This window comes from Gigantopelta aegis, chromosome 2, assembly GCF_016097555.1.
Source record: "Gigantopelta aegis isolate Gae_Host chromosome 2, Gae_host_genome, whole genome shotgun sequence".
Classification (NCBI taxonomy): Eukaryota; Metazoa; Mollusca; class Gastropoda; order Neomphalida; family Peltospiridae; genus Gigantopelta; species Gigantopelta aegis.
In genome coordinates, this window is record NC_054700.1 from 53,902,648 (window position 1) to 53,919,589 (window position 16,942).

Sequence of the window (16,942 nt, forward strand, 5' to 3'; positions counted from 1 at the left end):
TGTCACATTCAATCGAGATTACTTAAAAGAAAAGTTTTGTTTCTGGAGCATTTTATTACATTTCTTTTGTATTGGAAAAAAACCCTACTGATGAAAAGGACAGTAAAATTCATAAAACAATGAATAATAAAACATTATAAAATTTTAAATGGTGACAGGTGACAACAGTTACTGTGGAAAAAGTGAAAATCAGTATGGAACATAATTTTCTGTTCATTGTTTTGACTATTGGACTTACAGTGAGGGCAAAACAATTGATCATATCTTTCCTAATTACGTACTCTTTCTTTTGTTAAAAGTTATGAAAAGCAGAATGTCTGGCATTATAACCCACTCTTAAGCAATCTGTCAGTGCTTTATTTGATGTTTATTTCAGAATACCCCCAACTCTGTTAGTACCCATTTAAATACTTTATCATGGCCTTACATAGTCCCTCCCAATGTGTCACATGACCGAAAGCTGTCAGTTTTGCCATTTTTGTCTACTTCTATATTTTGATAATGCTGTGTTTTGTTTCGAGGGTAAAAATGGGGATTAGTGAAAACAGTTAAAAACTATATAACAAACATTTTGTTCTGGTTCTATCTGTTTGTATTGCATTATTTCTGTGAAACTTGTTCTTAGCCTCTTGGTGTCTCTTCTGATGTTTTTATTAGCAAAAACAATGGTTGAAGCACCAGCATGCTCACAAATTTCACGAAAATCGCTGAGTCTCGAACTTAGAATACTCTTGATTTTACAATACTCTACCATATCATTAATTTATAGAGAGTTAAAGATTTGATTGAATTCTATTTGCAGATCTACAAGATGCCAGAAACCACGAGAACGGTTGTAGTAACAGGTTATTGTTTATACTTTATTTTTCTTGCTAGTATGCATATTCATTCATTTTTTTCAGGGGGTGGGAAGAACCCACCTCTATTACCCAATACGCCCCCCCCCAAAAAAAAAAAATAAAAAATAAAACAGCATCATCAACAGTTAAACAGCCCATTCTAGCTAGCTGTGTGACCTAATTCAGGGCAAAAAGACTTTTAAGGAAGGAAGGAAATGTTTTATTTAACAACACACTCAACACATTTTATTTACGGTTATATGGTGTCAGACATGCTTAGGGACCACACAGATATAGAGAGAGGAAATTTGCTGTCTCCACTTCATGGACTACTCTTTTCAATTAGCAGCAAGGGATCTTTTATATGCACTATCCCACAGACAGGATAGTACATACCACAACCTTTGTTACACTAGTTGTAGAGCACTGGCTGGAACAAGAAATAGCCCAATGGGTCCACCCACAGGGATCGATCTTAGACCGACCGCACATCAAGTGAAAGCTTTACCGCTGGGCTACATCCCGCCCCCCAAAAAGAGACTTTTAAGATGAAACAGCTTGTGGGGAAATGACCCCTTACCATTTTTATGGTATTCATAGATTCCACGAGCAGAGTTTCTGCCACAGGCTAAAACGGGTATGGCGCAACAACACCCAAATTTGTTTGCAGAGTCAACCTTTTGACAAAATTAATTATTCTTACCATTACTGTATGAGTTTCTTAACCCTAACCCTAAACTTAAGCCATTTTCTTTATGGGAAAAGCCCCCCCCATACCCCCCCCCCCCCCCCCCCCCCCCTTACCCCCTGTTGATTGTGGTTGCAATCAATTTCATAGCGCCATACCCAAAGATTTCTTTCTGGCAGAAACACTGACAAGTGGTCTTATACTTGTCTGTCAGCAGCTGGCAATGTCAGAAGTTGGAAACATGGTGGCCATGTGTGAACCTTTGGTGAATATATGCATGTAGCTCGAGTCACCTCTAGCCCTCCCCTTTAGGCTTATTGATATGTTTTAGGGGAGGGCTGGAAGGGACTGTATGTAATACTTCGGCAGTTGTCAACGACCAAATGGTAGCCAAAAACTACTGTATCTAAAATACAAATTTTTGCATAAATCTAATGACACAGAGCTTTAGTTTGATTATTATCGAGTCCAGTGATGACATTAAACTTACATGTTGTTAACCAGTACCAACGCTACATGAAGAAACCCGACACCTCTATGCAAATGGAAGTGAAACTGCACTGTATTTTTTTGTGGTGACGCAGAGCAAAGTGTAAGTCGACGTGACACATATCAATAACGGGAGGGCTAGAGGTGACTCGAGCTAATATGCATGGCGATCAGAAAGGACCTTGACCCATGGGAGGCAGATTCAACTCGATACTCAGTAGTAGAATGTTTACTTGGTGTGCAGTGAGGTGAATGAATGAAACACCCGCATGAAAAATATATCAGCCATTTTAAAATGAAAGAAATATTTGTTTAATGATGCCTCAGCACTTTTTAATTAAACCATATAGCTATTAGATGTCTTACATAAAATGGTTATTTCAACTCGTGATCAAGAGAAACTTGATGCTTCAAGTTATTCAACATCTAGACTGCTCCCACTTGTATAGTAATTATAAACTGCCCTCAAATTAACATCATCTTGCTATGTTAGTTCAACACAGACAACATCCAAGTAAATGCCCTCAAAATTAACATCATCTTGCTATGTTAGTTCAACACAGACAACATCCAAGTAAATGCCCTCAAAATTAACATCATCTTGCTATGTTAGTTCAACACAGACAACATCCAAGTAAATGCCCTCAAAATTAACATCATCTTGCTATGTTAGTTCAACACAGACAACATCCAAGTAAATACCCCATAATGATAAAAATGATAAAATTGCAGATAATTTATAAGAAAGCTTTTCGAACCGGAGTATTCAAGGGTCAAACTTGACCTGGAACCGAGTAGCCGACACATACATAGATGACGATGACTTATGAGACTAAAGGAATAAAGTAAAATAGCATTATATGCATCTTAGTTCCAGCCCTGAACATGGATGCCAAATGATGCCATTGTATTTCATTCCACACATTCGACTTTTGTTTTCCATCCATGTCTCATAGTCCTACTGTATAATGTAACTGACGTAACACAGTATAATTAAACAAGAGTGTTCTTCCTTGTACGGGTACTCGTGTCCTGTGAACAGACTCAAGTCTTGCTAGACTCAGCCCGTGCCCGAGTACTTGAGTAATCGTGGAGGCCCTACAGGGCAGTACATATCACGATCTTTGATTCAACAGTCATAGGGAATTTGTTGGAACAGGAAAAATGTCAGTTGAGGTTGATCAATCCTGTGGCCCATATTGTGCCTCACACGAGTGCCATACCAACAGGGCTCGAAATGGCCTTTGGCCAGGTCGCCAAATGCGACCAATGTCCCGTTTGGGTGACTTAAAAAAACAAACAAAAATGGCGTTAGTCGCCCAAATAATATTATTTGGGCTATCTTCTTCAGAGCTATAACATATGAGCCACTATTAATATTTGTATTGCATATATTTATTCCACATTAAAATCTTGCTCGTGATTCATGGTTCACTTACCTTAATTTGCCAACATCCATTATTATTTTTTGGGCCACCATATTTTTTGGCGAGTTTCGAGCCCTGCATACCACTGAGCCACATTCCACCCTGTGCAATATTAGAAAACATTTTATTATTGCTACTGAACAACAAAAGAAATGCAGATCTATGTTAATTTTGTTTTCTTTTAGTTATTTAGGAGATAACCATATGGAGTTTTTAGATTTGCGGGTGTTATTTAGGAGATAACCATATGGAGTTTTTAGATTTACGGGTGTTATTTAGGAGATAACCATATGGAGTTTTTAGATTTGCGGGTGTTATTTAGGAGATAACCATATGGAGTTTTTAGATTTGCAGGTGTTATTTAGGAGATAACCATATGGAGTTTTTAGATTTGCGGGTGTTATTTAGGAGATAACCATATGGAGTTTTTAAATTTGCAGGTGTTATTTAGGAGATAACCATATGGAGTTTTTAGATTTGTGGGTGATATTGTCTATTTGATCCATTTTTTACCAAAGGCATTAGCCTGAGGTTAAGAATTAAACATTTGCAGGCATCAAATAGACAATAACACCCGCAAATCTAAAAACTCCATATGGGCTTGGGCTTGGAGATTCCATTGTAAACAGAATCGTTTTTCTATGGAACTAACTGTATATTTGGTATTTCTTGAAAAAAATACCTGGCTACAATTTAACTGTAGACCCTTGAATCGCCAACTTCGCCTGTTCCAATTGACATCATTAGCTTTCTGGGTGTTATTTTCATTTGATCCCAGAAAAAGAATGTAATTAACCAATCACAATACAGAACACACTCAACAACAGTTTAAAATTAAAATTATTCAGTTTTCAATTTAGTCTCATTTGTGTCTGTTAAAATTATGAATGTCTTGGCCCATTTTAACAGTCTATTACCAAGTTAATTATGTCATGAAACAATATATACATGTATATGTTGAAATAGTCACTATTTACCAAATTAATTATATCATGAAACAATATATACATGTATATGTTAAAATAGTCACTATTTATCAAATTAATTATATCATAAAACAATATATACATGTATATGTTGAAATAGTCATTACTTACCAAGTTAATTATATCATGAAACAATATATACATGTATAATGTTGAAATAGTCATTACTTACCAAGTTAATTATATCATGAAACAATATATACATGTATATGTTGAAATAGTCATTACTTACCAAGTTAATTATATCATGAAACAATATATACATGTATAATGTTGAAATAGTCATTACTTACCAAGTTAATTATATCATGAAACAATATATACATGTATAATGTTGAAATAGTCACTATTTACCAAGTTAATTATATCATGAAACAATATATACATGTACGTGTTGAAATAGTCACTGTTTACCAAGTTAATTATATCATGAAACAATATATACATGTATATGTTGAAATAGTCACTGTTTACCAAGTTAATTATATCATGAAACAATATATTTACCAAGTTAATTATATCATGAAACAATATATACATGTACGTGTTGAAATAGTCACTGTTTACCAAGTTAATTAAACAATATATACATGTACGTGTTGAAATAGTCACTATTTACCAAATTAATTATATCTTGAAATAATATATACATGTACATGTTGAAATAGTCACTATTTACCAAGTTAATTATATCATGAAACAATATATACATGTACATGTTGAAATAGTCACTATTTACCAAGTTAATTATATCATGAAACAATATATACATGTACATGTTGAAATAGTCACTATTTACCAAGTTAATTATATCTTGAAACAATATATACATGTACATGTTGAAATAGTCACTATTTACCAAGTTAATTATATCATGAAACAATATATACATGTATATGTTGAAATGGTCACATTTCTTGTGTGTTTCAGTGTATATTTGTGAATTTTTAAGGAAGACACAAACTGGTGGATTTATTTAGATTTTAGTGTGGGACGTAGCCCAGTGGTAAAGCACTCGCTTGATGTTTTGTTGGTTTGGGATTGATCCCCGTCGGTGGACCCATTAGGCTATTTCTCGTTCCAGCTAGTGCACCACAACTGGCTGTGGTATGTGCTATATCCTGGTTGTTGGATGGTGCATATAAAAAATCCCTTGTTGCTAATTGGAAAGAGTAGCCCATGAATATCTGTGTGGTCCTTAACCATATGTCCGACACAATATAATCGTAATTAAATGTGTTGAGTGTGTCGTTAAATAAATCATTTCTTTCCTTCCTTCCGTATTTAGATTTATCTTGCACCCACTGTTTCTATTAACCGATTATGATCACTGATTAAAGCAAAGTCATGAACATACATGTATACTAGCAGATTATGATTTGGCATCTCTCATGTAACGTTACATGCATACATGTATACTAGCAGATTATGATTTGGCATCTCTCATGTAACGTTACATGCATACATGTATACTAGCAGATTATGATTTGGCATCTCTCATGTAACGTTACATGCATACATGTATACTAGCAGATTATGATTTGGCATCTCTCATGTAACGTTACATGCATACATGTATACTAGCAGATTATGATTTGGCATCTCTCATGTAACGTTACATGCATACATGTATACTAGCAGATTATCATTTGGCATCTCTCATGTAACGTTACATGCATACATGTATACTAGCAGATTATCATTTGGCATCTCTCATGTAACGTTACATGCATACATGTATACTAGCAGATTATCATTTGGCATCTCTCATGTAACGTTACATGCATACATGTATACTAGCAGATTATGATTTGGCATCTCTCATGTAACGTTACATGCATACATGTAAATTAGATACATTACAAAATAGCTCATTTGACTTCTAGCTATATGTCACCATACAATGTAGCTGAAATAACAGACATGATAGATTTTCAATTTAATTTTTATGGACTACAAGATAAAAATAATAACTAATTAATGATGTAGGATATCTAGGGAAAATTTAGTTTTCAACATCTTGATTAGTGATATTTCTAGTCAATTAAAAATTGATTAGCAACTACTGTTTAATGTTTTAAAATTGTATAGCGATCTCTGAAAGCTGTGTAGCGAATCGCAACACCGAACAAAATGTTCCCTGATATCTGCGTATCCTGTTCAGGCTAAATTGGAAATTACCATTCTTACCATCGCAGGATATAAAGCAGATATTCTGAGTCAGTAACTACTTATTCTTTGTCTTATTTGCATATGAAATTAGCAGTATTAAAAGAAGTTTTAAATTTCTGTTTCAGGGTTTGGCCCATTTGGCAACTACAAGGTGAATGCGAGTTGGGTGGCTGTGCAGGAGTTGAAGAAGCTCGGGCTTGGAGACGACATCCAGCTGGTTATTGAAGAGATTCCCGTTGAATACAATTCGGTACAAAATATTCTGCCATCATTCTGGGAAAAACACCAACCTCTGGTTTGTATTCAGGGTATAAGTGTATACCTATTTATAGACTTGATTTGTTATATGTATTCAGTGTATAACAGTATACCTATTTATAGACATGATTTGAATGAATGAATGAATGAATGTTTAACGACACCCCAGCACGAAAAATACATCGGTTATTATGTGTCAAACTATGGTAATGGAAACAAATAAGGTGATGATCAACATCAACAGAAAAATTCAAGATATAAATAAAAACAATGTAAAGAACTGTGCAAAAATACAAATACAAATATCACAGATAGATACTGACTTACTCTAAACTTCAATTTGTGCTGTATTGGCCATTCTCAAAGAGAATGTTACACCACGGTGAGGTTACAGCACGCGCAGGGGAGACTTGATTTGATATATGTATTTAATGTATAACAGTATACCTATTTATAGACGAATACCACTAGAGTACCGTGATTAATTAATCACTGGCTACTGGATTTCAAATATTTGTTAATTCTGACATGCGTCAATGAATGAGTGAAAGAAAGAATGACTGAATGGATGACTGAATAAATGAATGAATTAATGGATTAATGACTGAAAGAATGACCGAATGGGTGACTAAATGAATGGAAGAATGAAATGACATACATGCATGTATTGTTAATAATATTAAAAAAAACAAAAAAACAAAAAAACTAAACAAATATTTTCACAGTATTGTAAGACAGCTATTAATTGTTTGCATACTAACACTTATGTGGGACACCTATTGTGTTGGCATACTGGTTTTTTATTGTACAGCTTGTGTATTTTACATGTATGTGGGACAGCTGGGTTTTTTTACATATTGTTAATAAAAATAATTTTGCATTTTATCTTCACAGCTTGTCGTTCATGTCGGGGTGTCGGGTCTGGCCACAGAGCTGACCCTGGAACAACAGGCACATAACAGTGGCTATGACAAAATCGATGTGTGTGGCGAGCATCCCACAATGCATTGCTGTGTCGAAGGGGCCGATGATTGCCTGGTCTCAGAAATCGATATGAAATATGTGTGCGCTGAGGTTAATAATTCTGGATTAAAGGTCAAGGCTGTTGTGTCACATGACCCTGGAAGGTGAGTCAGAGATGGATGCAGGATTTTTTTAGGCAGGGGATTCAATATTAAAAAAGAGGGCCGACAGGATTCCAATGTACTCTGACCTGAATGAAAGTTAGTTAAAGTTTGCTTTATATAATGATGTCACTAGAGCACATTGATTTATTAATCATCAGCTATTGGATGTCAAACATTTGGTAATTTCAATTCTTAATTCTGAAGGAACCCACTACATTTTGTCCATTGGCAGCAAGGGATCTTTTATATGCATTTTGCCACAGACAGGAGAGCACATACCATAGACTTTGATATACTAGTCGTGAGGCACTGGTTGGGATGGGAACTACCTTGAATGAAGGCAGTTGTACCAAAAAACAAGTAACCGATCAAGATATACATCTTCAAAACTATACAAAAAAATTCATTATATTCAACCACTAAACACTATATATGTATGTATACAATGTAAGTGTGAGTATTTAGTTCTATGTCCACAAATACTATACTACACATTTGGTGCATTTGATACATGTCAGGGCTGGAATGTTGTTAAACATTCATCTGTCCATCCATTCATTCTATCATTCATCCATTCATTTAGTCACCCATTCAGTCATTCTTTCAGTCATTAATCCATTTATTTATTCATTCATTCATTTAGTTATACAGTCATCCATTTATTCATTCATTCATTGATGCATGTCATAATTAACAAATATTTTAAATCCAATAGCCAATGATTAATTAAAAAAAAGAAAGAAATGTTTTATTTAACAACGCACTCAACACATTTTATTTACGGTTATATGGCGTCAGACATATGGTTACGGACCACACAGATATTGAGAGAGGAAACCTGCTGTCGCCACTTCATGGGCTACTCTTTTCGATTAGCAGCAAGGGATCTTTTATATACACTATCCCACAGACAGGGTAGAACATACCACGGCCTTTGATGTACCAACGGAGATCGATTCCAGACCGACTGCACATCGAGCAAGCGCTTTACCATTGGGCTACGTCCTGCCCCCCCCCCCCCCAATGATTATTTAATCACCGTACTCTAGTGGTGTCATTAAACAAAACAAACTTTTAACTTTTTAATTATGGTATGACATATACAGGGGTTGTATTAGCAGATTTTGTAATTTGTTCAATATCTGTTTGTTTTCTAGTTCCTCTATTTGTTTTCTAGTTCCTCTATTTGTTTTCTAGTTCCTCTATTTGTTTTCTAGGTGCTGTATTTGAAGTTGCTCTATTTGTTTTCTAGTTGCACTATTCGTTTTCTAGTTGCTCTATTCGTTTTCTAGTTGCTCTATTCGTTTTCTAGTTGCTCTATTCGTTTTCTAGTTGCACTATTTGTTTTCTAGTTGCTCTATTTGTTTTCTGGTTGCTCTATTTGTTTTCTGGTTGTTTTATTTGTTTTCTAGTTGCTCTATTTGTTTTCTGGTTGCTCTATTTGTTTTCTGGTTGCTCTATTTGTTTTCTAGTTGCTCTATTTGTTTTCTGGTTGTTTTATTTGTTTTCTAGTTGCTCTATTTGTTTTCTGGTTGTTCTATTTGTTTTCTGATTGCTCTATTTGGTTTCTGGTTGCTCTATTTGGTTTCTTGTTGCTCTATTTGGTTTCTAGTTTCTCTATTTGAAGTTGCTCTATTTCTTTTCTGGTTGCTCTATTTGGTTTCTTGTTGCTCTACTTGGTTTCTAGTTGCTCTGTTTGTTTTCTAGTTGCTCTATTTGTTTTCTAGTTGCTCTATTTGAAGTTGCTCTATTTGTTTTCTAGTTGCTCTATTTGGTTTCTAGTTTCTCTATTTGTTTTCTAGTTGCTCTATTTGGTTTCTAGTTTCTCTATTTGAAGTTGCTCTATTTCTTTTCTGGTTGCTCTATTTGGTTTCTTGTTGCTCTACTTGGTTTCTAGTTGCTCTGTTTGTTTTCTAGTTGCTCTATTTGTTTTCTAGTTGCTCTATTTGTTTTCTAGTTGCTCTATTTGAAGTTGCTCTATTTGGTTTCTAGTTGCTCTATTTGGTTTCTAGTTGCTCTATTTGTTTTCTGGTTGCTCTATTTGAAGTTGCTCTATTTGTTTTCTGGTTGCTCTATTTGTTTTCTGGTTGCTCTATTTGAAGTTGCTCTATTTGTTTTCTGGTTGCTCTATTTGGTTTCTTGTTGCTCTATTTGTTTTCTGGTTGCTCTATTTGTTTTCTGGTTGCTCTATTTGTTTTCTAGTTGCTCTATTTGTTTTCTGGTTGCTCTATTTGAAGTTGCTTTATTTGTTTTCTGGTTGCTCTATTTGTTTTCTGGTTGCTCTATTTGAAGTTGCTCTATTTGTTTTCTAGTTGCTCTATTTGGTTTCTAGTTTCTCTATTTGTTTTCTAGTTGCTCTATTTGGTTTCTAGTTTCTCTATTTGAAGTTGCTCTATTTCTTTTCTGGTTGCTCTATTTGGTTTCTTGTTGCTCTACTTGGTTTCTAGTTGCTCTGTTTGTTTTCTAGTTGCTCTATTTGTTTTCTAGTTGCTCTATTTGAAGTTGCTCTATTTGGTTTCTAGTTGCTCTATTTGGTTTCTAGTTGCTCTATTTGTTTTCTGGTTGCTCTATTTGAAGTTGCTCTATTTGTTTTCTGGTTGCTCTATTTGTTTTCTGGTTGCTCTATTTGAAGTTGCTCTATTTGTTTTCTGGTTGCTCTATTTGGTTTCTTGTTGCTCTACTTGGTTTCTAGTTGCACTGTTTGTTTTCTAGTTGCTCTATTTGGTTTCTTGTTGCTCTACTTGGTTTCTAGTTGCTCTGTTTGTTTTCTAGTTGCTCTGTTTGTTTTCTAGTTGCTCTATTTGTTTTCTAGTTGCTCTATTTGAAGTTGCTCTATTTGGTTTCTAGTTGCTCTATTTGGTTTCTAGTTGCTCTATTTGTTTTCTGGTTGCTCTATTTGAAGTTGCTCTATTTGTTTTCTGGTTGCTCTATTTGTTTTCTGGTTGCTCTATTTGAAGTTGCTCTATTTGTTTTCTGGTTGCTCTATTTGGTTTCTTGTTGCTCTATTTGTTTTCTGGTTGCTCTATTTGTTTTCTGGTTGCTCTATTTGTTTTCTAGTTGCTCTATTTGTTTTCTGGTTGCTCTATTTGAAGTTGCTTTATTTGTTTTCTGGTTGCTCTATTTGTTTTCTGGTTGCTCTATTTGAAGTTGCTCTATTTGTTTTCTGGTTGCTCTATTTGTTTTCTGGTTGCTCTATTTGTTTTCTGGTTGCTCTATTTGTTTTCTGGTTGCTCTATTTGTTTTCTAGTTGCTCTATTTGTTTTCTGGTTGCTCTATTTGAAGTTGCTTTATTTGTTTTCTGGTTGCTCTATTTGGTTTCTAGTTGCTCTATTTGGTTTCTAGTTGCTCTATTCATTTTCTGGATTTGTTTCAAGTGTCATTGTGATTTCTTGTACATATCTCTGCACATGGATTAGTGAAAAAATTTTTTAGTCTTCCATTATTTTTTAAATTTAAATGTACATATCATTGTCCATATCTGATCATATTGATCAGTTTATTACTGAACTATAGTCCTTCCTACAGGGAATTTTTGTTTTCATACTGTGAAATTTACTAAAGGTTATTTATTTCCGAGTCGATTGTTTTCAAAATTGCACACAAAAATAGGTGTTTTTATGTTATTTTTAAAACAGTTTCACTTTTCTTCTCACATTAAACAAAACTAAAATTATTTACAAAAAAAATAAGAAATTGTAGGATTGGACAGACTGTAGCTAGTTGGTTTATTAGTTTTCGCTGGTTTTGTTTCAGGTATCTCTGTGATTTCTCTTACTACGTATCTCTACACATCGATCGATATCGCTCAGCCTTTATTAGTTTTCGCTGGTTTTGTTTCAGGTATCTCTGTGATTTCTCTTACTACGTATCTCTACACATCGATCGATATCGCTCAGCCTTTATTAGTTTTCGCTGGTTTTGTTTCAGGTATCTCTGTGATTTCTCTTACTACGTATCTCTACACATCGATCGATATCGCTCAGCCTTTATTAGTTTTCGCTGGTTTTGTTTCAGGTATCTCTGTGATTTCTCTTACTACGTATCTCTACACATCGATCGATATCGCTCAGCCTTTATTAGTTTTCGCTGGTTTTGTTTCAGGTATCTCTGTGATTTCTCTTACTACGTATCTCTACACATCGATCGATATCGCTCAGCCTTTATTAGTTTTCGCTGGTTTTGTTTCAGGTATCTCTGTGATTTCTCTTACTACGTATCTCTACACATCGATCGATATCGCTCAGCCTTTATTAGTTTTCGCTGGTTTTGTTTCAGGTATCTCTGTGATTTCTCTTACTACGTATCTCTACACATCGATCGATATCGCTCAGCCTTTATTAGTTTTCGCTGGTTTTGTTTCAGGTATCGCTGTGATTTCTCTTACTACGTATCTCTACACATCGATCGATATCGCTCAGCCTTTATTAGTTTTCGCTGGTTTTGTTTCAGGTATCTCTGTGATTTCTCTTACTACGTATCTCTACACATCGATCGATATCGCTCAGCCTTTATTAGTTTTCGCTGGTTTTGTTTCAGGTATCTCTGTGATTTCTCTTACTACGTATCTCTACACATCGATCGATATCGCTCAGCCTTTATTAGTTTTCGCTGGTTTTGTTTCAGGTATCTCTGTGATTTCTCTTACTACGTATCTCTACACATCGATCGATATCGCTCAGCCTTTATTAGTTTTCGCTGGTTTTGTTTCAGGTATCTCTGTGATTTCTCTTACTACGTATCTCTACACATCGATCGATATCGCTCAGCCTTTATTAGTTTTCGCTGGTTTTGTTTCAGGTATCTCTGTGATTTCTCTTACTACGTATCTCTACACATCGATCGATATCGCTCAGCCTTTATTAGTTTTTTGCTGGTTTTGTTTCAGGTATCTCTGTGATTTCTCTTACTACGTATCTCTACACATCGATCGATATCGCTCAGCCTTTATTAGTTTTCGCTGGTTTTGTTTCAGGTATCTCTGTGATTTCTCTTACTACGTATCTCTACACATCGATCGATATCGCTCAGCCTTTATTAGTTTTCGCTGGTTTTGTTTCAGGTATCTCTGTGATTTCTCTTACTACGTATCTCTACACATCGATCGATATCGCTCAGCCTTTATTAGTTTTCGCTGGTTTTGTTTCAGGTATCTCTGTGATTTCTCTTACTACGTATCTCTACACATCGATCGATATCGCTCAGCCTTTATTAGTTTTCGCTGGTTTTGTTTCAGGTATCTCTGTGATTTCTCTTACTACGTATCTCTACACATCGATCGATATCGCTCAGCCTTTATTAGTTTTCGCTGGTTTTGTTTCAGGTATCTCTGTGATTTCTCTTACTACGTATCTCTACACATCGATCGATATCGCTCAGCCTTTATTAGTTTTCGCTGGTTTTGTTTCAGGTATCTCTGTGATTTCTCTTACTACGTATCTCTACACATCGATCGATATCACTCAGCCTTTATTAGTTTTCGCTGGTTTTGTTTCAGGTATCTCTGTGATTTCTCTTACTACGTATCTCTACACATCGATCGATATCGCTCAGCCTTTATTAGTTTTCGCTGGTTTTGTTTCAGGTATCTCTGTGATTTCTCTTACTACGTATCTCTACACATCGATCGATATCGCTCAGCCTTTATTAGTTTTTTGCTGGTTTTGTTTCAGGTATCTCTGTGATTTCTCTTACTACGTATCTCTACACATCGATCGATATCGCTCAGCCTTTATTAGTTTTCGCTGGTTTTGTTTCAGGTATCTCTGTGATTTCTCTTACTACGTATCTCTACACATCGATCGATATCGCTCAGCCTTTATCCACGTCCCACCATTACACAACCCGTACAGTGCAGAGGAGCTTGCTGAGGGTCTGCGCTCTGCCATCCTGGCCATGCTGCAACAGTTGTCATGACAACGGTCAGGCATGATGCTTTCCAGTCAGCTGTATCCAATATTCGGGGGGGGGGGGGGGGGGGGGGGGGGGGTTGTGAAGATGTAATCATTGTTTTTTTGTTTTGTTTTTGATTGTAAGGTACTGTGGAAAATGCTTGTTTGGTGATTCTGTGTATCTGGAGAACGTCTGGGTTTTGGGTTTTTTCTTCTGCTGTGTGTAGAGATTGTGTACGTACAGGCATTAATTTGCAGTCTTTGTCTTTGAATGCTTAGAAGTTGAGTGCATCATTAAATAAAACATTTCTTTCTTTGTATGCTTATACATAATCAGAGTTATATGTTGTAATGAAAATTGGTGGCAATTAAGCTATCAGAAAATAGTGTGTTAGTTGAACATGCAGAAGTTCATACCGATGGATACAAATAAGGGATCTTACATTTTTATTCAATTATATACTAGTCACAAGAAGCCAATTCGCTGTGCCAGTGGTATGGAAATGCTTTTGTAGTTGGACGACAGAATGGCTTACTTGCAGGCATCTCTCTATTTGTCTCGTGGATATGCTATCATTCAGACATGGCAGAGATCGACCACAGTCCAGAATGCTCAGTTTACGTTTTGGTGGCATGGTTATCTGAAGCCAGATTGCATAGATATTTATATTTTACATGCACCATGCAGTTTTCAGGCAGGTTCTGTGCTTTAATTTTTTAATGCATTTGCCGTATGTTTTCTACTGACAACCAAACAAGCTGTGAGTAAAAGGCTCATGTACATGCAATCTGAAATGATTTATTCAACTCTGTAAACTACTTTTCACTACCTATCACCGCCCCTGATTATTATTTTTATTTTTATTAAGTAAAATTCGACACTTGTTGTGACTGGTATAGTTTTTATGATCATACAGCATGTGGTGGTAGCAGCCAAAACCCTCATCCATAGTCAGTGTGTCAGGAAATTAATCATGTTACATTCAATCCTATATTAACCATTGGTATTTTACACAGACATTTGTTTTTCAACTTAGCCTGACCTCAAACACATGGCATTTTCCACCCACTTAAAAAGACTGGTCCAAACATCTTAACAGTCAATGGGATGGCGTAAAATCTTCCAATGAATCCACTGCTTCCTGTTCTGGTCATGTGACTGAAGCTTCCTTCTTTGTCCTTCGCTCGTATGGACCAGACATCTTTTCTTTTCTCTTGTAAAATCTAAGCCAACCAAACGATCCAGTGTTTTACATACTGTATTAATGCTCTAGTGGTGTTGTTAAACCTTTGTTTTTTAGCTAAACTATGTTAGTGAGTTAACAATACCATGTGTTCCCTTATTTCCAGTTGTACCGAGTATATTGTATACTAGTAACTGATCTGTGATTAAATAATCAACTGAAATGTTTACACAGTGACTATATATTTATCAATATATATCATTTGATAATGGAATTTCTTTTAAATCATTGACTGATGACTAGAGATATGTGATGGAGGGGGGGGGGGGGGGGGGGGGGGGTATAAAGGGGGAGTAGTATGGTTGCATCTCTTGTCAAATGAAATTTCATGTAGGTTTTGGAGTAAATCGGATATAAAAACTGTAGCAATTTTGGAATGTGTTTTAGGCAAAACCAGTAATACCTCCATATAATATGAATAAGTCACATGCCTATAAGCCAAATGGGTGGGGACGTTGGGGGTAGGATGGGTAAGGATTGGATCTCATGGTTTTCATATATTATTAACAACACATTCCATCTCTCCTATTACTTAAACAAAGTGAAATAGTGAACTATAGCTGCTGTCATTTTTTGTCACAGGTTCTGATTGTCAGCTCTTGATATTTTGTGTAAATTATACAATGTTACAACAATTACCATAATAACTGAAGCATTATTAATGTATATTCATGTATACCTGTAGGCCTACACATGTATATATATATATGTATATATTCTCCTAAAAGTTGTAACAGATTTAATACATGTGACAGCTGACGGTGTAAATTCAGTATTCCAGAAAAATTGTATACATAGCTCACAATGCAGGATTTTCTTTTTTGTCAATTTTCAGACGATTTTTCAAAATTAATTATTTTTTTAAAATAGTAATTTTAGCTAAATTTTATTGGCCATATACAGGTAATTTTTTAATCAATTTTATTTTTGTCACCAAATTTACATACAAATTAGGCAACTGATATTGTGTAACTAACATTTTCAGCTACATGATAATTGTATGGTTACGTAGCTAAACTGATTTAATAGGCGTGTTTTCACCGATTTAATATGACAGTGAAACATATAGCAAGTAATTTCTGGACCAATAAATGTTGTTGCTATTATTTTATTTTAATATTGTTATTATTTATTGTTATTATTATTAGGGTTTTTTTTGTGTGTTTTTTTAAGAATATCATACCATTTTCACTTTGATCAGGTATAACGTGAATAATACATTAATTTTTGAAGTTTTTTCTTCATTCATATTTTTGAAATATATATGTAAGGCCTGAAAGAAAATGTTTCCAGGATTTGCTGAAACAAAATCGATACAGTTGATATAGGCTTTTTTTCCTTTTTAAACTACATTTTTACTCTTTTTACCTGCATAGTAACAAAAAAAAATAATAATAAAATAATACATTAATTTTTTTAGGGTGTGGTAATTTTTTTCTAGGTAGGGTCAGGTTCCTGGAAACACATTTTTTTAAAGAGCCTAATAGTAATACTATAAAGTAGATATTTGTCTCACATTAGAAAATTTCATTTACCATAGTTTGACACCCAATTAGCCAATGTATTTTTTGTGCTGGGGTGTCGTTAAACATCTATTCCATTCAATTCAATTCCACTTTAGTAAACTGTGACTCGTATTCCTCATGATCATTATATCTGGTGTCGACTGAGACTGAGCGAGCTAAAGGGGTAACTACAAAGTTTTACATAGTATTTGTCAGCTTTGATATTACTGGAGAAAACCCACTTCACCATTGAACATGTTGTAAACATTAGCTATCCCCAGCAGTTGATATGTGTACAAAGTAAAGTGAAACCCCTGAA

General features: G+C 35.0%; 1 protein-coding gene across 2 annotated transcripts; it reads left to right on the forward strand.

Annotated features, from left to right (window-relative positions):
• Window positions 1-806: 806 nt before the first annotated feature.
• Window positions 807-13,937, forward strand: LOC121378962 (pyroglutamyl-peptidase 1-like). Of its 2 annotated transcripts, none has more exons than XM_041507383.1 (4): window positions 807-845; window positions 6,727-6,896; window positions 7,754-7,986; window positions 13,743-13,937. In XM_041507383.1, the coding sequence occupies exons 1-4, from the start codon at window positions 812-814 to the stop codon at window positions 13,897-13,899; spliced, it is 594 nt and encodes a 197-aa protein (XP_041363317.1). In that variant the 5' UTR covers window positions 807-811; the 3' UTR covers window positions 13,900-13,937. The 2 variants fall into 2 exon arrangements, with proteins under 2 accessions (XP_041363317.1, XP_041363309.1); XM_041507375.1 differs by lacking the exon at window positions 13,743-13,937 and adding an exon at window positions 11,740-13,416.
• Window positions 13,938-16,942: the final 3,005 nt, after the last annotated feature.